We start from the raw sequence: 26,707 nt of genomic DNA on the forward strand, positions 1-26,707 counted from the left end.
AGTCCCCTGCAGAGCGTACGTGGGTATACACACACACGCACATGATCCTGCTTGTTAAAACGGCTCCTGTGATTGAATGAACCCACAGTCCTCTGTGAAGCACGGACAGATGCTGTATTTGCTAACATTTCCTACACCCACCTTGTAATTATACATTAGCCTGCTGGGCTCCATCACACACATAGACAGACGGATGCTCTGAACCTTTGACGGAGTGACATGAACTGCGGGCATTATGCCTTTCTCATCTTACCCCTGCGATGCTCAACACTTGTCAGAGTTTGGTTTGCGCGGGAGATGGGTGGGTGGGCAGTTTAACACGTCTGTGTGTGTGTATGTCAGTGCGTGTTGGTGTGTCACTGTGTAGGTGTGTGTCAGTTTGTCAGCAGTGGCGCCTACAGGATGCGAACGCGTTGGGCTGCAGTCAGTTTTTTTTTTTTTTTTTTTGGTGGAGGAATTGCGGCAGGCTGGGCCGACGTAAAGCACTGGTGTGTTTGTCAGCACACTGCTGTGAGCGTCCAGGAGCACTGACTCAGATAAGTGGCTGCTCTCGCACTTTAGATTGTATGGGAGGTCAGAGAGCCGTAAGAAGTGGCAAAGCAACACGCTGGAATGAAAATGTGCGCAGTTAACATTCCACATTCAGCTCGCAGGCAAGATTTCATGCTTGCTGTGGGGAGAGGGCTCTCACCATTGACTGATCTGTGAGTCATTCCCCTCAGATACAGACAGCATCTGTTGGGCTGAATTTAATCCAGCATGAATTTTCTGCTCCGTGAAATGTAAGTATTCAGAACCTTGATGTAATTTGCCGTCTGCTCAAAGTCGGCTCTGACAATGAGCGAACCCCTTTATGTAGAGATTCATTCACCGTGGCACTTCTCTGCTCGCTACCTTGTACCTGTTTTTCCATGCTCGTGTTGCCAACTCTCTTCCCTTGAGCCGGATTGTGTTTTACGCCACAATAAAAATAAAGTCATTTGGCAGCCTTCACAATTACTGATGACGCTCGTTAAATATATGTGAAATAGTACTAGCATAATCTCATTTTAAAAGGTTAGCTTGAGTTCTCTAACAGCGAGCTTAACCCTCCTACTCACTGCTCGTGGTGCCAAGACCGACCCGGGTCCTCTTCCAGCTTTGTTTGTCATATTTCCCAGTTGGTTTAAATGCATTAATCATTACTCTCACTGTAAATAAAGAGACATTTGGGCTAGTAGCTACTTTCTTGTTGTAATTCCCTGACTTATGAAGACCAACATCGTCCTTACTTTGAAAGGAATGTTCTCTAGATTTCCTTAATTTGAAAAATGAATCAAGATGAGCGGGTCTTTGTGTCGCATATTTAGTCTGAGGAAAAGAGGTAAAGATCCTAGACACTGATCAAGTTAAATGTAACCATCCCGGGTTCAACTCCCAGCCGCATGTATTTCCCCTCACTCAGGTCTTTTTCCTATCAGTCCAATTTTAAATAAAGGCTCTAGTGTCACAAGATAAACATAAAAACGTGATTAAACCACCAAAAGTGCAAAACTGGTGATTGTGTATTTGTCGTTTTCACAAAATTGTTTTACTTCTACAGTAAAAATAAGATATTTTATTTTAAGTAGAGATGCACTGATCAGAAATTTTCTGACTGATTTCCAATTACCAATTTTGTAAAGTTCTGACAAACTTTTGCTAATTCTGACATCTCTTTAAGAACTAATAATAACAACTAAATGCATTTTTCTATTGTATGGAATAATTGAAAATCCAAATTTTGCTTAAAAAGATCAAATGTTTACAGTAAAAAGAACCAATGGTTTCTCAAAAATAGACAAAAGTTATGGAGCCGTCTCTCTCTGCAGCACTGAAAATCTACAAATACGACAAAATCCCCCGGGTTAGGGAATGAAGTTTCTGTACAAATAAAAAACAAATAAAAAGATTAAAGCATACCCTGGTTACTCATTTGGTCGCATACTGGCTTTTAAAGGCATATAATGGCACCCTTTACCACACACACACACACATATATATCCGTCCGTCCGTCCGTCCGTTGTCTTCCGCTTATCCGGGGTCGGGTCGCGGGGGCGGCAGCTTCAGTAGGGAGGCCCAGACGTCCCTCTCCCCAGCCACTTGGGCCAGCTCCTCAGGAGGAATCCCAAGGCGTTCCCAGGCCAGCCGGGAGACATAGTCCCTCCAGCGTGTCCTGGGTCTTCCCCTGGGCCTCCTCCCGGTGGGACGTGCCCGGAACACCTCTCCAGGGAGGCGTCCAGGAGGCATCCTGACCAGATGCCCGAGCCACCTCAACTGGCTCCTCTCGACGTGGAGGAGCAGCGGCTCTACTCTGAGTCCTCCCCGGATGACTGAGCTCCTCACCCTATCTCTAAGGTAGAGCCCAGACACACTACGGAGAAAACTCATTTCAGCCGCTTGTATCCGGGATCTCATTCTTTCGGTCATGACCCAAAGCTCGTGACCATAGATGAGGGTAGGAACGTAGATCGACCGGTAAATCGAGAGCTTCACCTTTTGGCTCAGCTCTCTCTTCACCACAACGGATCGGTACAGCGCCCGCTTCACAGCAGACGCTGCACCAATCCGCCTGTCGATCTCCCGCTCCATCTTCCCCTCATTCGTGAACAAGACCCCAAGATACTTGAACTCCTCCACTAGGGGCAGGACATTCTCCCCAACCCGGAGAAGGCACTCTACCCTTTTCCGGTTCAAGACCATGGTCTCGGATTTGGAGGCACTGATTTTCATCCCGGCCGCTTCACACTCGGCTGCGAACCGCTCCAGTGAGAGCTGTAGATCACGCCCTGATGAAGCCAATAGGACCACGTCATCCGCGAATAGCGGAGACGCAATCCTAAGGCCACCAAAGCGGATCCCCTCAACACCTTGGCTGTGCCTAGAAATTCTGTCCATAAAAGTTATGAACAGAATCGGTGACAAAGGGCAGCCTTGGCGGAGTCCAACTCTCACCGGAAACGAGTCCGACTTACTGCCGGCAATGCGGACCAGACTCTGACACCGGTCGTACAGAGACCTGACAGCCCTTATTAAAGGGTCCGGTACTCCATACTCCCGGAGTACCCCCCACAGGATCCCCCGGGGGACACGGTCGAATGCCTTCTCCAGATCCACAAAACACATGTAGACTGGTTGGGCAAACTCCCATGCCCCCTCCAGAATCCTGCTGAGGGTGTAGAGCTGGTCCAGTGTTCCACGGCCAGGACGAAAACCACACTGCTCTTCCTGAATCCGAGATTCGACTATCCGACGGACCCTCCTTTCCAGAACCCCTGAATAGACCTTACCAGGGAGGCTTAAGAGTGTGATTCCTCTGTAGTTGGAACACACCCTCCGGTCCCCCTTTTTAAATAGGGGGACCACCACCCCAGTCTGCCAATCCAGGGGAACTGCCCCCGATGTCCACGCAATGTTGCAGAGCCGCGTTAACCAACACAGCCCCACAACATCCAGAGCCTTAAGGTACTCAGGGCGAATCTCATCCACCCCCGGGGCCTTGCCACCGAGGAGCTTTTTAACAACCTCGGCAACCTCAGCCCCAGAGATGGGAGAACCCGACCCAGAGTCCTCAGGCTCTGCTTCCTCAATGGAAGACGTGTTGGTGGGATTAAGGAGGTCTTCGAAGTATTCCGCCCACGACGCACGACGTCCCGAGTCGAGGTCAGCAGCACACCACCCCCACTGTAAACAGTGTTGGTACTGCACTGCTTCCCCCTCCTGAGACGCCGGATGGTGGACCAGAATCGCTTCGATACACACATATATATATATATATATATATATATATATATATATATATATATATATATATATATATATATATATATATATATATATATATATATGTGTGTGTAATTAAACTGGATTTTAGGTATGCTGTCATTAGGATCTCATATTAGCTTCTAAAATACCTCTCATGTATCTAAATTTCCCTGTTTGTGATTTGTAGGGAAGATGTCGCTGTCCTCTTGGTTGGAGAGGAAAGAATCAAAATACATCCAGCAATAAATGGATTTAGGAGACTGGCGAAGACCCGAAATAAGATTTGTGGAAATGAGGGTCTAATTCTTGCTCCTACTCTGGGACAAATAGCAGCTCTTAAATATTAATCTCATTTACATGTATGAGTCATAAAAAAAACGTTCTATGCATTGTCAGTGTAATACCTCTGAGCTGTACTTCATCATGATGTTTTATACCGAGCCTCTGGCTGTCTGGTTGGAACAATTCATACCATAAACTGAATAAACTGTCCTGTTTGCTGAGAATAATAAGTCAGGTTATGTTCTTATGTGTTTAGTGACAGAATGAAGAAGATTGGGACTGAAAGTAAAAAAAAAAAAAAAAAGAAATGATAAGAAAAGATCACTTTAGTCATGAGAAAAAAGGTGGTGCGCAGGAAATATTAAAAATTTTAATACAGCTGTAGTTAACATGCTTATATGCCTTGTTTAAAACTGTAATGTGTGATCTTAATGAGGTGTATCTTTGTTAGAAAACCCTTTTTCTTTATCATCACCATTCAACATGAATGTGCAGTAGAGCAGTCAGAAGCCTTAAAAAGCAAATACTTATTGGGGAAAAAAAGAGAGGGTGCAAATTTACAGTAAGAAAAGTCGTAAATGTTTCGTTCTGAATGTCCAAATGAAATTCTGAGGCTGCCAGGATACAAATGAGCTCTGTGAGAAAGTTGTGTATTATCCAGCATTTCTAGTGTGGATAAAATAATGTGTTTCTTCCTATCTTGGTTTTTAACTCCAGACCTTTGATTTATAATACATGTTAATTTAACAGTATGTTGAAGGTTTTATTAACCCTTTCAGCAACAATAATACTGAAATGCACCTGTCAAAAACACATGTCCGGACTAATGCGCTGAAAACTGTGGTTTTTGACATGGGCAATATGGCTTTCTGCCCAGGGCGGCATAACACATGAGAAACCATCAGGCAACCAAAAAACGTTTGCCTTTTAATATTGCTTTTTTGCATGTCTATGCCATATGTAATTTTAGTTTTTTATTTTAGTTTTAGGAACTGAGGACTATATTTTATCATCTTGAGTTCATAATTGTACATATTTAGACAGGTCAGACTTTAAAGTAATTATTCTACAATGAAAGAAGATCAGTCAAAACCCAATGTGAGATGTACTAAATATCCCTTTCCATAAACACATAAAACAGAGCATTTTCAGTTCTTTCTTGACATTAGGACCTACTTGTATTGGGAGGAACGTGAAAAGCACTGTATATAGATGGGCCCAGTCTGGAGTGAATTACTCTAAAGTGGTTATTGATGCTTTATCTATCTGTCTGTGCATCCATCCATCCCTCCATCCTTCCGTTCAGATCCATGAATGAATTGCAGATGTATTTTCAGTTTTTTCTTTGCTTTTCAGATTTTTTTTTTTTTTGAATCCCTGATGTGTCTGATGTCTTTTATACTTGACTTGTTTTTGCTTTTTGCAGAATAGGCCTTATTAGGGTTGTTTTAGGATGTGTGTGTGTGTGTGTGTGTGTGTGTTACAGAAGTAGGGTTCATGAATGAACTGCCTCTGGCTGGAAGTCAAATTCAAGTTTTAAAATGACATCAAATGAAATTAAAATAACTATTTATTTTAAACGTCATAAAAAGCAGAGTGTTAAACAACAGACTTGATTTCAGCAATAGCTCTCGAAGTTTCATAAGTTTCGCAGAACAGTCGATGCTTTCCATAGAGCAATAAATGTTGTATAGTTGTTAAAGTAAACATTATCATTGCTGTATCTGAGTAAGTCTATATCTAATAAACAGCATACAAATGTAACTGCAGGTCCAGTTTTTATGGTCATCTGAAAGTTACTTTTGATTACAGCACATAGCTGAGACTGAATCAAAATAAGTTTTTATTGGCAAAATACTATTTGCCTAAGGCCAAACTTCAAACATTTGAGAATGTCTTAATATGAAACCAACTCATAAAATAGTTGAAAATTCATATTTTGAAAGTGTATATTGATTTGTTTTATAATCAAAGTAAAATATTTCTCAGTTCCTAAGAAGAAGTCACATTATTTTTAAGATATTAAATTTAAACCCAACTGAAACACATGTAATTAAAATATATTCAAAGAACATCTGTTTGTTATTTTTCTTTCCACTCATTTATTGTTGCATTGTTTAATGATACTGATCTCCTTTTTGCATGATCCAGAGAAACATTCATTTATTTTAGATTATGTATGCATGTTGGTTTTCCCTTAAAAAATGTTGCGTAATTGCTGCTATTGCGCCACCTGCTGGTTAGTGGTATTAAAGCAACTCACTGCACTGTTTGTGGATATTTGATTTAGAGGACATGGGTGGCTTTGCAATGCTGTAAAAATCTGTAAACAAACACAAACCAAGCTGAGGAGACTATGAATGATTTTTTTTTTGACTTAATTTGTCTTCTGAAATTCCAATGAGACAAGAATGAAAAAATACTTTTCACTGGGCTCTTACTCATTCAAGCTTTAGGAGCAGACATCTCCTCTGCAGTTCTGCAGATTGTAAACAAGTGGCTCTTTAACTGTTGTGCATGCATAGTTAATTACAATTTCTATAAAGGGAGAACTGCCCATACAAATTAGTTAACCTGGAAAATAAATTGATTGTTGCAATTGACACATGTTTGTTTATTGTTTTGTGCTGATTTAAAGGTCTTGTGCTTGTATATTTGTAATTTAGGTCAGTATAGCTGTGATGCTGAACCATCATTCAATGAAATCTTAATGTGTTTAATGATTTATTTGTGTTTTCCATCTTCCCTTATTGCAGGTGACGCCTGTCCAGGTCAATGGACCCAAACTGATTGGAAACATGCTCTAAGCTCAACACATCCGCTACCATGAAAGGGTTAGGAGCCAGCCGCAGTCGCCACCTGTCGGACTCTTGTGAACCCGCGGGGTGCCCTCAGAAGCCTCTGTGCCCCCTGACATCTGATCCTCATGGCTCCTTTCTGTTGAGCCCTACAATAAACCACTATGGCACTTTGGACCCGCATCTCCATCACTACACGCCCACCAGCCCCACCTCTCTGACCCCTGACTGTCTGCTGCCTTTCAGCCAGATTCCCAACAGCAGCACCTTCCCTCGTCTGCATTTCACCCCCCAGGCAGACCAGCTCGACTGCCCCCAGAGTTGCATCGCCGGCGGGGGAGTCGGGCAGGGGGGCAGAGCCGGTCCTCTGTCCACCTCTCTGTCCATGGGAATGGGCTTGGGTCTGGGTCTGACCGGTGCTCCCATGATCACCAGTGGATCTGCCACCATCTCCTCTGCAGCGGCGGCTAAGATGAACCGACTGCCGTCAAGCCTTCTGGATCAGCTCGAGAGGCACCTGCCCCTGCAGCGTGATGGCTTCAGCACGCTGCAGTTCCACAGAGGACGAATGTCCAAGCAGCGCAGCGAGAGCCCGGGCCGGATCCGCCACATCATGCACTCGGTGCAGAAATTGTTCGCCAAGTCGCAGTCTTTAGAGAACTCCGGGATGAAAGGCAGCCTAAATTCAACAGCAGGTGGCGAGGAAGGTGGCAGACCGAGCCGCAGGAGCAAGAGCAAAGACAGGGCTAAGACTGAGGGATCAAAACAGAGACCTAGACCTAATACACTAGGCCTTTGGGGCTCAGATGATGCTCTGGACAGTGACACTACCAAAGCCGGCACTATCGCTGTAGGTTACCGCAACCCGCTGAGTATGATGACTCTTGGCAGAGCGGTGTCAGACAGCCAGACCGCTCTCAGACATATTCCACAGGGCTACCACACAATTTCTGCACATTCTCTCAAAACCTCAAAAAGCAGCAGTGACCTCAAGTTCCTTGCATGCCCAGCGATGCAGGTTGGAGCCAGGGACGAGGAGCCAGGAAACAGGGGGAGCAAGGACGACATGGCGGTGAAGCGGGGCACCTGGTCCACGCTCACCCTGAACCAGGCCAGGCAGGTGCTGCAGAAAGGCTCTGCGACGGTCAACAGGACTCTGCTTAAGACCAAGTCGTGCCACCAGGACCTGGCACAGCAGTTTCTTCAGGTAAGAGTTCTCCAGGTTATATAACCTTTCCACATTTTGTCCATCTACAACCACAAACATCAATTCTCTACTGATTTAACTCTTATACTGTCTCGTTGAATGTTATATTTCAAATCCCTGGTCCATCCATGGTATCTTTTCTGGATTTCTTTCACAGTAACATTGCTTCACTTTTTTGGAAATTGGAGATGAACGCTGTGAATAATATCAGAGAAGAAGAGCAAAGCACACGCACTGCTTGAATGAGAAAAAAAAAAAACATGTCAGCGATGTGTCTGTGTTATCCAGGTTCCCCTGGACGACTGGACGGGAAGCTTGGGTCAAGGAAGAGCCAAGGGAACGGAGATCCCGTGCAGAAGGATGCGCAGCGGCAGCTATGTGAAAGCCATGGGAGACCCAGAGGACAGCGAGGAATCTGAGGGAAGCCCCAAACCTTCCCCGAAGTCGGCAGCGCGCCGCCAGAGTTACCTGAAGGCCACCCAGTCCTCCCTGAGCGAGCAGCAGCAGCCACCACCACCTCCTCGCAAGTGAGCTGCTTTTTTCAGTCACACTGAATTTCTGACCTTCACTACCATGCTTACTGTTTTTTTTTTGGGTTTTTTTGCCATAGTCTTGTTGTTGTTCGTTTTACTTCATATTCATTGAAACATGATTTGCCAGTAAATGAATTTTGTTAACATTGTTTTCTCAAAGGTAGACAGCAGGTGGCAGCATCCCTTCACAAACTACCAGCCCATTGTACAGCAGCAATGATAAAACAAGTTACAGAGACTGTGCATAAAGGTGGAGATGCAATTTAGTCAGAGCATAAGGGAACGGACCTACAGCATCGTTCTGTATTTGGTGCCATAAGCGATAGGAGGTGAATTTTTTGCCATGTGCTCTACTCCCACACCCACATGGACAGGTCTCGCTGCTACGCTCTCATGCGGGAGGATTTTCTGTGGTCTCCTCTGCAGAGTGCATGCTCTATGCAGCATCTGAGGTCAGTGTGATCCACAGGCAGGCAGTGTGGCCTTCCTTCCACCCTCACCTTGCCGTACCTCTACTACCCACCGCCCGTTTTTTTTGCCCACACTTGCCTGATATCTTTCCTCCTAGTGCCCCAGTAGAGGCCCAAAAGTGCCACAGGACAAGAAATTGTTGCAAGTGAATTTTTTTCTAGCATACTGTATGTTTATATATGAGAGAGAGAGAGAGAGAGAGAGAGAGAGAGAGAGAGAGATTGACTCATTACACACTGGACTCGGTGGAATACAAATGCTTTACATGTTTATTATTTAATCATCCATGATATATTTAAGGAATAATAATTGAATAAAAACAATGAATGAATAAATTGTGAGCGGGTTACTCAAATGTTTCATGAAATAATCATTGGAAAAACATAAAATATTATGTAAATTGGAAATGATTGAAAAACTGTTATTTAAATATACAATTATTTAAACATGCATTATTAGTCCTTATTTGACTCTGTTAATCATTATTCACACTTGAGAAAATATAAAATAATTAAATCAAATCTCAAATATGTGTTTAGACATGTACCATGATATTCATTAGAATAAACAACCCCTTATAGTAAGTTATTTGTGAGGATTTTGTTTCTTTTATTTTTTGGAAGTTTATCGAATGTCATTCATAAAATGACTTCGTTATCGTGGCATTTTTGGCCCTCGATTCCCTCGTACCATTTTTCACCTTGCAGGTACCCCGAACCACATGTTTGTTCTTTAAACTTGTTTCCTCAAGCCCTGGATGTCATAACACGGAAAAAAATTAGCTTCATTTGAATCACTCCAGCACCTGCTTAGTGAGCACACATTGCCACTAACAGCACCGGCCAACCTTGCAAGCCAGAACAGAGGAAATTGATTTCCACGCCGATAAAAAAAAAAAAAAAAAAAAAAAGAATATTTCACAACCTTCCTCACAGAATATTTCACAAATTGCTGTTTCCTCTGTGCTGCTTTTTACATGCTAATGCATATCACCAGCCACACATTTCAGCACTATTTAATTTTTAAACACCATGGGGATTTTTTTTTTTTCAGTATCTGATATAAAATATCCCCAGAATAGCATTAATCAAACGCAACCTACACTTATTCTACTCCCAGAGTCACCAGAGGCTAATCATCATATTCCCTACCCTCAGCTCCCTGCCGTCCCTCAAAGAGCTGTCCACTAACCGGAGCCTTGATAACCTGGACTGCCTGGTTAGCCCTGTGGAGGCTGCTCCACGCCACCGGAACAGTGATTTCAACCAATGCTCCAGCACACTGGGCAGAGGCTTGGGCACTCAGGTAGGTCTATGATCCAAATAAATGCATTACGCGTTCTGTTATTTGGGACATTATTTCTCCCCTTATTAACCGCTTAAAAAAAATAAGAGGTCTCAGTAAATGTAATCATTTCACAATATATTCAAATCTACACAGGATCACACTCAAACCAGCTGTGCAAAATGTTTAAATGTATGTTTCACAGTGATGAGTATTCAAAGTGTTCACACCCATAGAAGGTGGCTGTAGTGGGTCATTCATGTTACATATCATCGTGTGGTAAAAAAAAAAAAAAAAAACTAACAATGCACATCTAGCTGAAGACACTATCCTAACTGTGAGACATGGTGGCGACAGCGTCATGCTGTGGGGATGTTTTTTTTTTTTTTTTCAGGAGGTCCCTGGTATGTTGGTCAGAGATTATGGAAAATTGGACAGAGGTAAATTAAGGAAACCTTAAATGTAACCCGTGGATGGATGCAAAAGACTGGCTTGGAGGTTCTGCCTCTAACGCCAATGGACCAGAAACCTACAGCCAGAGATACAACAGAATGGATTAGATCTTAGCATGTTCATGTGTCAGAATGGTCCAGTCAAAGTCCACATAGAAAATCAGATTCAGAATCTGTGACAATACCTAAAAAATGGATGTTCGCCAACTATGTCCACATAACCTGACTATAGCCATTTCACAAAGTGAGATAGGCAAACATTAACGTCTCAAGATGTGCAAAGCTGCAGGAGACATGTCCCTAAAATATTTGCACCAGCGCCTCAGACAAAAGGTGGTTCTACAAAGTGTTGATTCAGGGAGCTGTATATAAATGAATGCTGCACTTTTCAGATCTAAGTGTAAAACCTTGTGTTATATACCTGCCACTTCAAAGGTTTGCATTTCTTCGTGTCGTTCCTTTGCATAATTGTTAATATAATACATACAAACTTTTGATTGTATTGTGAGAAATATGTAAAAACATTCAAGGTTTATGAATAATTTTGGAAGGCTTTTTATTTAAGTTTAAACCGTCAATCACCATCCAGCCCACCGTGTTAGAACCGATCCAACAGTAAAAGCGCTCAAAGAGAGTTTGTAGGGAGTCAAAATATATTAGCTGGAAAGTGCTGAGAGCTTGTTTCACAACTTCATCCAGGATTTGGATTGGATGCTGAACCATCTACCGTGATCAAATGAAATAAAAATAGAAAAGCAGCGAAGCAAAGATGTTACTATATTTGGACATGTATTGCATAAACCAGGCAATGACTGAAAGAATTAGGTTTCCCTGAGATGACGGTAAAGGCAAGACAACTGTTATATATATATATATATATATATATATATATATATATATATATATATATCAACTGATAATGAAGATTTTGTTTATTTTCCTGACCTAAAACCCCCCATTTATTACTGAAATCTCTTGAATATATAAAAGGATATGTTTTAAGCCTTAACCCCACTCCAGATATCTTATCTTGTTCTCATTCTGAAACAAATCCTATTTTTAGAATGGTCATGAAATACAATCGTACTTATTTTTAATCTTTACGCGCACAGAGAACAATGTTTTTTTATGAGAAGTTGTAATTTTCCTCCTGCAGATTAATAACATCACATATTTTGCATACCTCCACATTATTATATCAGCTACACTACACATTTCACGAACCTTTAAGCCGTTGTCACTTTGAAGTGGAGGGTTATTTGCATAGAGTCTAACATGGAAACTGGAGGTAGGAGGCAGTGCGTCAGCATATATCTCTTTGCATGTAAAACACATACTGAGAACAGAACATTTAAAGTATTTCTGATCAGAGTAGATCTCTGTTCTAAAAGTAAAAGTGAGTGCAAATTGCTATATTACTTTTGTTTTTTACACTGCTTTACTATCAGACAGATAATTTGACCAGAAATCCTTTACATATTCTGCTCTCACTATGTGTTTCACCTGGGAAGGTCATCAATAGAGCACCGCTTCCATCTTCATTTCCCATGGAAATAGTATTCACATTCTCTGATAAGAACTGTAAAATCCAAACACGATGACAGTTTAAACGTTTTTTCTAAAGTCACATTTGTACAACGTGCTGAATTTGACACATCTGACAGGTCTGCCGTGCTCTTAGCCGCCTCTCAGGCTAGCTGTTAGCTTCAGCCTCCTGATTCAGCTAATTTGGATATATACTAAATAAAAGAGAACATGAGAGTTATCTACTGCCGCTAAGTTAGTTGGTGAAAGAATTTCGCTTGAAAAAAACAATCTTCACTAACCCATTACCCTTTAAATATGGGCCATTTTTAAGACAAAACAGAGACTACACAAAGTTTAGCCTCGATAAACTTTCAGAAATATGATTTGGTTTAAACACTACCTCATATTATTTTGATTTGATTTATTTTCTCCTCTTAATTTATTTAATTTTATTTTGAATGCACTTCATTTTATGTTTTTGACGCAGGTGATTCAAGATACACTCGAAATCACTCATTTATTTCACCCACACAGACTTATAAATTAGATCTAACTCAAACGGTGAACTCTTGATAACCACAAAGTTTCATTAATTTTTTGGTGGATTCTGCTTTTCTTACGTTCAATTTCAAATAAAAATCCTTTGCGAGCAACTCAGTTTTCTTTTAAACTGGACCCCCACCCTCCATGTGAGCATTAATCTGTTGATGCATGTTTATGGGTCTGCCCTCAGTGCGTCAGTCTGCACACGTTCTTTCAGGTATTCGCTCAGGGCTGTGGACACTCGTTACCGTACTGTGAGGGGGAATCAAAGGCAGTCGAGGCTCTGGACCTGCCGGCGCCCACGTGCTTCCGGTCTCGCAGCCACAGTTACCTGCGGGCAATCCAGGCGGGCTGTTCCCAGGACGAAGACTCTGCTTCTGTGGACTCAGAAACACCACCACACACCGCTGTAGGCTACAGCTACAGCTCCAACACAAGTGAGTACCACTTAGAGGAGGATCTTTAAACATATTAGATCTATGTACGGATAAAAGCAGGCCACCCAATTCCATGTGGCAAATTTCACTGTAGTTGCCCATGTGCATGTGTAAATTATTCAATACAGGATGGGAAAAAAATGATTTTGTGTTAAACTAAAACTGAATAATAGTACAAGGGATTCTACCTTCATGAATAATAAAGCTAATAGTAAAAGAAAAAAAAAGTCTTCTGCTGTAGGAGCAACGACAGACCAGTTTGACTTGTTTAATCTAGGCTTTTCCTCTATCCCAGAAGCAGAAAAGATTAAAAACTCCAATGTATGATAGGAGGTAAATAAAAGTTCCTCGCATTCTCCCAAACAACTCAGTCTCTTCAGCTGAGCAGGGCAACAGTGACTGTTCCCATTTATGACATCTGTCTATTTGTTCATATTTCTTTATAGAAATAAAACTGAAGTGAAACTGGATTTATTGGTGTTAATGTCGGATGCCTTATACTTCAAATCAATCCCTTCTGAGACCCCAAGACAGCGATAATGACTCATTATTCTATTGTTCATGGAAAAAAAAATACTAATACAGCTCGAGATTGATGAAGTTCAACAAAGATGCTACGGCAAGGGGGAGCCAGGACGACAGGTCTGTGGGGGTATAAGCACATGAAAATGGGTACCAATCATTGAGAAGGGCAGATGAGCAGAAGGGCAGCAGACCTGATGGATAAGATCATGACTGAATTATCCTGATCCTTTACTAAGACTAAATAATACAGCACCTTCTGAAAATGGACTTGTAAATGTGAATGAAACACTACATTTTATACAAACTGGAACTAGCCTATTGATGACAACTTCTGTGACTCTCAACATGGATATGAATCTGTATGCCAAGAATGAGCATGACATCGACTAACTGATTCACCCAACCAGGATGTACAACAAGGACATCGGAATGTCAATTCAGGTTTATAAGTACGGCCAAATGCTACAGAGAGGTAAGATGATTATAAAAGAAAGTGTTGAATGGACAGAATTGAACATGTTCAAGATCCTACAGGGGAACAGACACACTGACGGGGGTCACAAGAAATTCAGTGCCTACAGCAGGTTAGGCAGGTCCAACAAGGTCAGCTGAACGGTAAGACATTATAGCACGTACTTCATGTCATTCATCAGATAGCCTGCTATGGCCTGGCCAACAGAGATACAACCCACTGATAATAAGACAAAGAAGCGTATCACCACGCATGAACGGTTTGAGTCCAACACCATGGCAATGTATGCCAAGCGTAAAGAGAGAGGCAGATGATTAGTGAGTGTCAAGCCGCCATGCAGGTCGAAAAAGAAAAGGTTCAGTGTGTGTGTAAGTGTGTGTGTGTGTGTGTGTGTGTTCCTTTTTAGGCATCAGAGTGAGGACCATTTTTCTGATTTCGCCATCAAAGTGAGTCGTACCAAAGCGTGGCCATTTTGCTGGTCCTCGCTTTGTTTTTTTTGCTTACGGTAAGTTTTAGGGCTAAGGTGTGAGTTGAGTTTAGGCTGAGGTTAGGGTTAGGTATTCGCTGGTAATCGTTAGGTTTAGGGTGATTGTCAGGGTCAGGGCATAGAAAGGTTTGAAAATGACTGAAAATCAATGGAAGTCAATGGGAACCAGCACACAGTCCTCGCTGCATGTAGCAAAACGAGAATGTGTGTGTATGTGTCTACAACACCTTTATTAAGGATGTTCTGTGTTCGACCGTCACTGTGGGGTTAGGCTTATGCGCAAAACCGGACAGGTCCAAACTGCAACGAGCAATTAGGTCTGCAACGAGGATCATCGGGGCAGACCTTCCGTCCATCTGGTCCAGGGTCAGAAAAAGGGCCGCTAAGATTTCTGCAGACTCCCATATCCTGGACTCAAACTATTTAGACCTTCACCTAAAGGTCTATACAGCTTGTGTCCTTTGTTGAGTCTCTGCCATAATCAATGCATTAGCGAGAGAACATGGGCTTTAATATTTATAGCTTTTTTACCACTGAAGCAGTGGCAGTTCTAGACCAAATTTACCGGGGGGGGGGGGGGGGGGGGGGCAAGGTGGGGTCAGTGTCTTTTCATGGGGGCACATAACAAAAGAATGAAACAATAAAACAGGGCCATATTTAACTGTTTAATAATATTAAGTGAGCCACTTGAGGCTCCGTAACTGCAGGTTTCAGACCCCTAATCTAGCCGATGAAAAGTGGGATCACATCTCAATACAGCTGTATGCTAAACGTGAAACGCCTTTACTTTTAATTCCTCGTTTGACGGAAACTGTGAAGGTAAAAAAATAACATTGGTCAAAGTGACCAATCAATTATGGTTTCTTTGCCAGTGCATATAATCGAAAGAAGTGTATTTAATGTTATGTCTTTAGTACGGTGCCCCTGTAGAACTGGCCCTGGCCCCTGTTGGCCCCTGTTGGCCCCTGTCTAGAACTGAAGACATTACGCCTCTTCTAGACAAAAGACCCGTCGTCAGCAGCAGATCTCTTCTCCCACGCACGTGCACAACACTGGTGTCTTTCAATTTGTCGCCAGAGGGGGCAGATGTCTGCAAAAATCCTGGAACTTACTCTTTGCTCCGTTAACACAGGGGTTCTCAAACTTTTCAGCCAAAATAACGTTGTGGGTAGGATTGTTTTTTTTTTCCCTTTTGGGAGGGAGGTGGGGGTTACGAGTAGAAAGTCATGATATTTTGGGAATAATGTGTAAAATTAGTAGTTGTACTTTTTTATAAGAACAAAATGCTTTGGTATCTGTTTCAGAAATAAACAAATAGAAAATCTTGTTAGCACAATCAGTATCAAATCTTCTCGCGACCCCCAAGAGGTGTCTGGCAAGTCGTTGCCCAGGCCCCCCCAGGCCGGGGGGTCCCAACCCCCACTTTGGGAACCCCCAGTCAGAGAAACCATGTACACTTGCACTAACATAACCAATTGCTTCTCCTTTGTAAAAACGCTGTGCATACTTACAATAAATGCGATACAACTTCATTAATAAAGCGCTTTAAAAACAACACCGTTGACGTCCTGCAGACTGATTAAAAACTAATAAAATGGGAAAATACTGTTACCAGTTCTTACAAGCTACAATAAATCTAAGACCAACTGATAAAACGATAGTAAAATAAATAAATAAAAACTTTTTATTTAATTCCCCTTTTCATACATCCATATTTAATAATGTCTCCATTGAGAGCAGTGTGGATCTGAAGTTAAATTGCCTGTGTGTATGTATATAGCTATATATACACGGGTTAAATGAAGGATTGCTCCATTGTCCGTACGTGGTAACAGACAGTAGATCACAATAGACTGGATAAGAGGTTGTTTTTCTAATGTCTAGACGGGATTCGGTTCCCGCGGCGTCGCCCTCGAAATGCAGCGCGCCCACCCTCCACACGCTCGCGCAGAACGTAACGCCGACGCGCTGACCAATCACCTTCATCTTCGATAACGTCGAGCCGCGGAGCCATCCAATCGCCGTCGGACATCAGCCACCGAGAGCGTGGACTCCAATCGTCGGCGTGAAGGGCGTGCACCACACAAATCTTTTTCTTTACGCCGTCGTTGTGTACCCTACAGCGGGGCAACCGTCTACGGTCTGTCTGCCGCTGATGAATGAGCAGAAAACTAGGATTTCCGAGCTACCGGCTGCACGGTAAGGTCTTACGTCACCCGCCGCCGCTGAGCTTCGCCGTTCGGACTGTCAGTTGTTGTCGACTGTCTAGCAACAGCGGGCTAACCCGAGCTAACGTTGATGGTGTGTGGGGTAGCTAGCTCATGCGGATAAAGAAAAGCGGTGAGGATTACAGAAAGGGGGACCGTGTGCGCGCGGCAGGCGAGGCTGGTTTAGGCGTTAACGTGGCCGCTACTGACAGCGTGATGGGGCTAAGCGCCGTCCCTTTGTTGCTACCTCACCCGTATCATATCGCATAACGCCCCGGGCCATACGCCGCTGAACGCCCGGTCTGGTAGCACGCTGCGGCGAGCATCTCTCGGCTAACAGAACAAGCTAACCGGAGCCATCGTGTCAACTGTCCCCGGTATGGACACGGCAGCCATCGAGTGAAATTAATAATCAACCCGTTTATGATAACAGACACGCTGCTCGGCTCGGTGTAGATTGTGGAGGCGATGATCTTCATCCTAAACATGGTTCGGCCGTAATTGGGCAATCCTCTGAAAGTAACGGGATGACTGGAAACAGATTCTGCTTTGGTTTACTGGCTATCCGTGTCATGCCAGTCTTTTCCCTTTTGGGTTGAGAAAGGAAAATTTAGGTAAAGTAAATTATCTGTGTAAGACATGTGACGGCGATGTTTCCAAAGCCATGGATATCTTTTGCTCTTTCAATCAGTAAATCTCAATCTCAAAGTCCAAAAGGCATTTCACTTCCTCTTCTTTCCATACAGCAAGTAAACCTGTTTCAGGCTCCCCTGGGCTTTAATCATCAAAATTTGACTATATATATATATATATATATATATATATATATATATATATATATATATATATGATAGAAAAAAGGCATCAATAAAAAGTTCAATAGAATAAAACTTTTCCTTCCTTTTGCATTCTAGCCAAGTAGGTTAATATTACATCATTACATCCTCCTAACCAATCACAAACACAGACCCAGGAACCATGCTCAACCCCCTTCAACAAATTGAGAGATGCGTTTGTTTTTTTTCTTTTTAAAAACTTGCAGTTTTGGTAAAAAGTTAGTAGATTAATTGGTTGAGTTTAAATTCAGTGTTTGTGTGTTCTTTACCTATAAATAGGTCGCCAAGCGCTTAAAATATGTTTTGAATTTGTTGATCATTATCGATATCGATCAATATGATTTCTATCTTATCAATATGCTTTTTTTCTATATCCTCCAGCCCTATTTAGATGTAGTTACTGATTGAGCGTCTACATTTTTAAAGAAGTGAGTGTTCTCAGGTTTGCGGTAGAAAAGCACTGACCAGGCGTTTTCTGACCCGTTCGAGTTTTTGCGTCTCTGAAGTCTAACCTGCCTGTTCTGATATTGACCATTTCTAATCTTTTCATTTTCCTGAAGCACAGTAACATTTAAAGGGAGTATCTGCATTTTCTTCAACAAAGGTATCAGATTTGACTCCTACAAAAAGTTAAGGAGTCACACAAATACCCCCACTATTGCAACAAAGCTCTGTTTTTATCAAATTTTTTACTAAACTTGAGGAAAGAAGGACGTGTTGTTAGCTTTGCTACATTTTATGGCTGGGGGGGGGGACTTTCTCACAGAAAACGACAAATTACAGATTCTGAGCTCTTGCAGATTGATTTGTGGATCTCTACGTTAGAGACGTGTCATTTTCAGGCCGTAGCTCCACTGTCAGTTCATGGGGGTAAAATCGATAATTCATCTGATTACTGCAACGCACTTTAGCTGCTCAAAACACTTCAGATGGCTTGTAATGAGACCTGAAACCGGCTGGTGTGTGCTGTGCACATCCACGCTGAAATTAGAGTATCTTACATTTGGTGAAACCATTTCAAAGAGACGCGATGGCAGACTGCTGGGTGCCACGACATCCACCAAGTTTAGAGCCAACTTAGTCGTGTTTCCGAGGTGTGTTCGTGTTAATCCAGAGCCTGCCTCTGTATTACCGTGGATAGACTGTGAGTCATCCTCCACAGTATTACACCCTCTTCCTCCCAGACTCATTGCTGAGGTAATCTCTAAGCTGAATGGGCAAAGCAACTGTAGTTTCAGCTGCAGATGTCTCAGTGATGAGCGTCATGCCATTAGCCATGGACAGGAAAGAGCCATCCTCTTCCAGCACTAACCGCATCCACAGGACTTACCCCTGCAAAGGCTACATGCTGTCTTTAGATCCAAATATAGCTCTCAGTTGTGATGCTTACATTTATTTTTTTATTTTTTTTAATCCAAGAAATAAATCTCATAGTTACTGTACAGGGAAGCATGAGATTGTGTGTTTAAGCAACAACCATGAGACCTTTTGACTAACCGAACAAAAGCAGAAACGTAGACATGGGCTGCCATGAGCATTTGACACCAGGATGACCTCAAATAACCTTTACGGTTCAGTTTAAGTGCAACATATATCTGGCCACTTTTACTAGATGAGGCTGTTTTTATAGTTTTTTTTTTTTAAATAAAGTTTCCTTTTTCAAATGTAAAAGCAAATTTCAAACTAAATGGGAAGTTGTATAGTATGGAATATTTTCTACTAAATTAACTGCATATTTTTTTTGTGTATTTTCCTTTTTTTTTTTTTTTATTTGCCTTATTGCTGTGGATACACAGAATTTCCCTACTGACGTGTAAATGGATAAAACAAAAGAGAATTCCTAGGTAAATAGCAAAATACTGCTTGATGCTGTTTATTGCTTCATTAAAGCAGTAAACAGCACCAAGCAGTAAATTGTGGAATAGGCAATAGTATTCAACATTTAAACTAAACTGATATGCTTTTTTTTTAAATGTATTCATTATCTCTTATAACAGATTTTTTAAAGAAGGGTTTTTATACATGATTTTTTTATTGTGAATGTAATGTAACATGCCTCTTTATGTATCTATTATCTTATAATGGAATTTTTATAGTAGTGTTTTATGTGTGAATGCATATTTTGGACTATGTAGCAGCCAGAGTCTGTACCCAAATCCAATTTCCTTTGGGACAATAAAGTTAATCTAATCTAAAAAATATTGTGGTATTTATAAAAAAAAAAATGAAGAAAAAAAAAATCTACCCAAAACTGTATAACATGAATGGCTGTCATTTAGAACTGAAAAGCAGCCGTTGTTCCTGCTGCTGCTAAAATAATATGTTGAATACTAATTTGTAATAATACAGGTTAATTAATCTAAAAAATTTTTTAGGCATAAACATAGAATCAATTTAGTTGTACTTTGAAGTGCTTATTGAGCTAAATGCGGGTGGGCGGATCATTTTTGCTGCTTCTGTGGAAGCATTCGACATACATACCCTCATGGAACGCTGTGTATTATTTCCAACTGAACTAATTTGCCGTCCTTGTGATTGACAGGGTTTCTAAACATTTCAGAAAAGTTCGGAAAGGTATAACATTTTATCATTTTTGAGGCCTGGCTATGTATGGCGGAGGGGAATGAAGTATAGAAATATGCCAGATTCATCCACATTTATATCTTCTGAACTGATAACTGGGTATAAATGATGGATTTTCTAGATGAGAGTCTGATTATGCTTAACGAATGCTCTAGTCTACATTGATTTCTAATGACTTAATACATGGAGAGTTAGTGCTTTTTTTTAAGCTCCAAACTTGAATCAAAAGTACATCAAACTGTAGAATCAGCATGGCATAAAATATTAGCTGTTTAAACCCGTTTTACTTTTTAAAACCTTGGTATATCTTGATACAGGAAGCTGGTCATTGGTGATTTATGACGCACAATCTCTTTAGGAAAAGAACAAACCCCGAAAGGAACAAATGCTCTTGATGTCCATGAGATATAAAGTTTCTGTCCTTTCTCATACGGCAATCGTTCAACTGTTATATTTTGCCAAAGAGAAAATGCTTTTCTCTCTGTCTCCAGTGTAAAAAAAAAAAAATTAAAGCAAAGCATTGCAATAATACCGTTTCAGACAAACTGGAAAACACATTCATGTGGTACTTGCTCATCAGAAGCTTGTTTTTTTGCCTGTATTCAATAGTTTAATCCTGACTTGTCGCTTGAATAAATGCAGCGGGCCATATTTCTGTGTGCCTTTTGTTGCGCGTATTAACCGTAGGATTTAGTCTTCCTCGGATTTTGTGCGTCTGTTCTGCTGGTTTGAGAACCTTTTGGAGCCAAAACCCTTTGAACATATTTCTGAAGCAAACTTTGTGCGGTTAACGTGTCAGACTAGCGTAGACGGTATTGTTTGAAGAGATATCTGGGTTTTTTGTTGTTTTTCTTAATGTAGTGTTACTCTGCTAAATAATATCCTTGCTTTAGTCTTTCCTGCTGGCTCCCACGGTCTGTTGGCCTGTTTAGCAAAGCAGACCAAGGGTGGAAAGAGCCTGTCCTACTACATTTTTTTTTTTTTCCTGTACTAGGCTCATTCAAATTTTTATCGAGTCACTTAAAAAAAAAAAAAAATCTGCATGAGCACATTTGATGCTTCAATGGAAACTTGGACTTTTTAACTCGGTTTCTTCATCGAAAACAACAGCTTCTGAATAAACTCTGATGTGAGAATGAAGGATGAAATTCCCTATTTACAGAGCAACCTAAAATATTGAGATTTTTTTTTTTTTTTGAAAGCAAAAATACACTAATGGAAATGGCAACGTCACGTTCTGAATAGGGTAATAAATCATGCACACGGAAGTGTCGGGTTGATGTGGGGGATCCATTAGTGGTCATCTGATATCCCTTAGACATACCTGCTTATGGACTTGGGAGGGTATTATCAGGCAGATGCTGCGTTGAGTCGAAGTGGGACTTATTGTGAGAAGGCTTTTGTTGAAAGTCTTCGTGATATGTGTGAAAGAAAAGTATTTGAACCCCTCATTGAATACTTTAGACTGTAGCAAGCAATACTGCAAATTCATGTTTATGTCGCTCCTATCCTAGATGTAGCTGTCGGCTCGTGGGTGTCATATTGAGCTAAGAGAAGGACATCATGTTATACGCCCAAAAAGTTGCTCAGCTATGATTAAGGATGAGATGTGTTGCAGACCAAAAGGCTCCGTTGTAGCGTCGGCCTGATCTGCTGGAAGTCCGCAGTTTTCATAAGCTGACGTCATTTGGCGCCGTGTGCGGTTCCCTGATAAAGTCTGTGCTGGTAGGCACCAAATGTAACAGACTCATTGGAAGCCGCTTGGCCGCAGTCATGAACGCGGGGAATGCTGCCTATCTGTGCGTCGAGTTCTGCATGAAGTGTCTCATTCATTTGCTAAAACATGTTATCTTCTGTCCTTGGGAAGTCTGGTTTTGCGAGGCTAGACTGTGACTGCAGACCATAGAAGCTCGCAGTACTCGAGTTGCCTGACCTGGATTCCAAAGTCGTGTTTGTGTATGTTAGTGGGATTTAATGAGGGCCTTACTGGTTCTTTGCGTCACTGCCTGCTGATGGAAGTTCAGCGCTCTCTGAATTATAGGGTGTTGGTTTGCTATTTAGATGGGAGCGACTACCAGTGGAAATAACCACAGAATTTTCACTCTTTAGCAAAAGTACTGAGCTTTAAATTACTCGGTCAGCCTTTTTAAACAAAATATTTCATCCATTAATCATCTTTAAGTCATGTACTCCGGCAGGCAGTGGTATGGTTAGTTTCCCTAAAGTTTTAGAACGTTTGTGATCATCAACAAGCAATTCTAATGACATTTGTCCCCCCCAAATCATCTAAAATGTTACTAGTAGACAATTCTTTATCATTTACTTTTGGGAAAATTACAATTTCTCTGTATCATAGTTTAACATTAAGCTTCACAACAACATGATCTAAGTCTTCTTTTTTTAAAACTAAGCAATAATTTTTCATACTATCCCTTCTAAATTTAGTAGTAGTTTTCAAGTAAATGTGCTTGTGTAGAACATTATTGGACCTTTGCTGTTTTTAATCTGCAAAAATACCAAAAGTATAACAAGCTGAGATTGGTTGGTTAGTCAGGCTGTTTGCTCAGGTAGCCAGCCGGCAGCCTGCTACAGTTCTTATTGGGAACTGTAGTTTTTAAAACTTTACCCTAAAGAGGTTCATGGGTGGCGCTCCGGTAGTTTTCACCTCATGACTGTCCGTGTTTATGCAACTGGAAATATTTCCATAGGTCAGACTTCAACATATACAAGTGGATCAGTATCATGACATTAAGGTATATTTGAAAATTAATTATTTAAAGATTATTATCCTCAACATGGATAGAAACTGATCCATTTGTGTCTCCAAATTGTTGCCCTTTCTTGACCAGTAGCACAGCAGTAACACAAACTCTCAGCTCCTTCCCTCCTGGCAGCGGCTGATATCAAGCAAACATTTTGAACACTTACCCCTTTACAGCGTCCACTGACCACCTAAACGTTCATGGATGACAATAAAACATCAAGATGCTCCAGAAAGTTTAAAACTCTGCTAACCTGGAAGGTACGTCCAGAAAAGAGCCTGTGTGACTTTCTTTAGCCGACAAGGCAAACGCTCAAGTGTTGTTCGGAGATACCGCATGTCGCTAGCCGTGCTGATGCTAGCCGTGCTGATGCTAGACGTGCTGATGCTAGCCATGCTGATGCTAGCCATGCTGACGCTAGCCATGCGTACGCTAACGACAGAAACTGATCTTTCAAGAGTTAACTTAAAACTAATGTGTTAATAAAGTAAAATCTAATATGGTAATGTTTTAAATAAAACAATCCTCTATTTGTCCCCCAGTGGGAAGATTTCATGTATCAGCTGCACCATGACTGGCAAATGGAAGTTCACAGAAACACACTAAAGACAAACTGTTAATCAAAAAGAAGGTATTTAAGGTACATACTTTTTATAAAGGACAGACACTTATTGCGTTGTCCTGATGAATGTGATTAACATATCACAGAACACATTATGTTCTGCACAGGAAAGATCCCTGTGTCTGAAAGGTTTCCACGGGATCAGATTTCATAGATGGCAAGCAAGCAGAGAGGAAGAACAAGTTTCAGGTCAAAGAGAAATTTATAATTTTTCACTGATGATTCAGTTCTAATTTGAAGCAGAGCTAACGAACATCTAGATGTGCATCAGTTTAATCTAATTTCTCTTACCGGTACTTTTTATTCATTTATTTATTTATTTTTAACAAAACATTTAATGCTCCAGTTGATACACAAGCCAACGACGACTGCTTTTGCTGAATTAATCCACACAGATCTTGGATGCGTGCCGTTATTAGTCTACGATCATAAAAGAAGGATGTTAGCAGGAAAGATAGAAGCGAATCCCTAGAGCTTAAAGCATATAAAGGTGTGGCATGCAAGAGAAGTTCCCGAGAGACAGACTGACGTCAGTGAAACACAACTGCAGGCACCATCTCAGAAAAGCGCGGAGGTAGCAGCCAGCACAGCTTGATAGATGCAGCAATACGGATAAGATACCGCTTTTTTTTTTATTTTATTTTTTTAAAAGAGTAGACCTTTCATTTTATCTCCTCTCTCTCTCTCTTTTTGTCTTCTCCTGTAAACAGTCAGCAATAGGAAGGCGCCTCCTCCGGTTCCACCCCGGTCCGCATCCAAGCCTCTCATCTCAGTGACGTTGCAGAGCAGCACAGAGTCGGCCCAGGACACATACCTTGACCAACAAGACCGGGGAAGCGAGGCCAACAGCCAGTCGGGGCGCAGCAACTCGTCCGACAGCCTCTGTAGCATACGCACGGGCAGCCTGTTAAAGAGGACCCAGCCTCCAAAAGCCTTGGTCTCGATCATAAGCCCCGCACCTCCTGCGGGCTCTGCACCCCCTGTTCCGGCCCCTCGTGATCTCTCCTCTACCACCGTCGCAACCACCACCACCACCACCTCAACGTCTACCCAGTCCCAAAATGACACCTTGAGCACCGGTGCCACCCTAGAGAAGCCCCCAACAGCAGCCAAGAGGAAACTCTCCTCTATTGGAGTCCAGGTAAGGCTTGTCTTTTGTTTATTTTGATGCATGACCTGGCGGGGGGGAAATGGGGGAACCCTGGGAGTTGCAGTCATCTAAAGCTGAAATGTTGCCCTTCTCTCAGGTGGATTGCCTTCTTCCACTCCCAAGAGAGGAGCCCTTACCCCTGTCTGCACCTTTAAAGTTCCAGTCGATCGGCGTTCAAGTTGAAAACGGCAGGCCGTAAGTACCGTTTTTATAGATTTGGTGGACAAACGGGATTTTAGAGATTGAATTAAAAGGCAAACAAACATGCTTGATTTCCGGTGAGTAACGAGGTATAAAGTAGGGATACAAAACCAGGGATTTTCATCTGATTTCCAGGCTGTAAATGTAGAAGACCACCAACCCATGATCCCCAGAAACTGTCAGCATGATTAACATTTCCTTTCGCTGATTGTTAAATATCTAGACATCCGATAGATACCCCTGCAGTAGACTGTTTGCAATAATTATTTGTATTTAGAGATGTAGGAAAAAATAAACACATAAGTAACAGTTTCCTTAATGTTTTTGTTGCTTATTATTAATATTATCATCATTATTAATAATAATAATACATTTTTATGTTGATGACTACTTTCTCTCTATGATGTACTTCAGTGCAACAAGACATTTAAATGTTTATTCCATACTCCAAACCAAATTGATCAAATAGTACATATTTTAATAAAATCTTCAGAAAACAGGACTATTATAACTGCAAGTAGTAAATACATTTTTAAAAGAATAACCTGAACACAAGGAAATAATCTAAAGCCTGGTTCACACGGCAGGATTTTTAGCCCGATTCTCACCCCGATCTCGCCCCTGCCGAGTGGCGCCAATTATCAGCATTTCTCTTGAGATAATCTAAAGAGATATTCCTGTCGTGTGTGGTGTGTTAAGAGCGATCTGGTTCGCTCGGTGGAGCATAGAGACCGCTCCGACCTCAGATCGGGGATACTCAACATGCTCGATTGTCTTGCCCCGATATCCTGGTGTGTGGTTGTATTCCCCGAGGACAAACGAGCAGTCAGACTGTTGAATGTGACGTTTAGCCAATCAGAAAGCGAGGTTATTTGCTCTGAACTCAAGTTTGATCTTGAGAGGTTTTCACAAGATTTCCCGTCTGATATCTGAATTATCTTAAGTGAAATCTGTTGGTGTGTGGTATGCTGAGCTCGCTGTCTGACTGGATGATTTCTTTATCGTTACGTGCAGTGTTGTCTCTCAGGCTTTGAAAATCAGCCGACTAGTTTAAAATCCTACCGTGTGAACCAGCCTTTAGTTTTAATATGTAATATGTTACAACATTAAATGTTTTTTTTAAGCACAATATTTGTCTTTATTGGGCTAATATGCAGTCACAGCCACGCAGTTGCCTAAAAAGCTGCAAGAAGCTGTAAATCTTTACCACAATTTTTAGCTTTCTCACAATAGTACCACCATACGTATATCATGAGTACGGCTGGATGACATAGAAAAAAGGCATATCGATAAAATACAAATCATATTTATCGATAATTATCAACAAATTCAAAACAAATCATATTTTCAAATAATTTCCTCTTTTAACTTTTGATTTTCAAACTCCTGCCACAGGTTGACCCATTCCTCCTGAGGTCGACTGGGTCTCAGGTTAAGATCATCATATTCACTCTTTGGAGCTGGGATATAGAAAAGAGAACCGTTATGTGTCCCAGAATCAAAGCATGGAGTATGAAAATAAAGTAAAACGGGTCTATAGGTTTT

At 41.6% G+C, this 26,707-nt stretch overlaps 1 protein-coding gene across 4 annotated transcripts in view; it reads left to right on the top strand.

Moving 5' to 3' along the window:
- dlgap4a (discs, large (Drosophila) homolog-associated protein 4a) overlaps positions 1-26,707 on the top strand; it is a 141,975-nt gene that overhangs the window by 106,601 nt on the left and 8,667 nt on the right. For 2 of the 4 annotated variants that reach the window (XM_036140099.1, XM_036140095.1), the window contains exons 2-8: positions 6,822-8,070; positions 8,359-8,597; positions 8,978-9,055; positions 10,232-10,379; positions 13,071-13,317; positions 24,522-24,952; positions 25,059-25,156. In XM_036140099.1, coding sequence (XP_035995992.1) covers positions 6,892-8,070; positions 8,359-8,597; positions 8,978-9,055; positions 10,232-10,379; positions 13,071-13,317; positions 24,522-24,952; positions 25,059-25,156 — 2,420 coding nt within the window. In that variant the 5' untranslated portion in view covers positions 6,822-6,891. The remainder of the gene's footprint in view (positions 1-6,821; positions 8,071-8,358; positions 8,598-8,977; positions 9,056-10,231; positions 10,380-13,070; positions 13,318-24,521; positions 24,953-25,058; positions 25,157-26,707) is intronic. The other 2 variants (XM_036140102.1, XM_036140108.1) reach the window with 2 other exon arrangements.

Source organism: Fundulus heteroclitus, chromosome 1, assembly GCF_011125445.2.
Source record: "Fundulus heteroclitus isolate FHET01 chromosome 1, MU-UCD_Fhet_4.1, whole genome shotgun sequence".
Classification (NCBI taxonomy): domain Eukaryota; kingdom Metazoa; phylum Chordata; class Actinopteri; order Cyprinodontiformes; family Fundulidae; genus Fundulus; species Fundulus heteroclitus.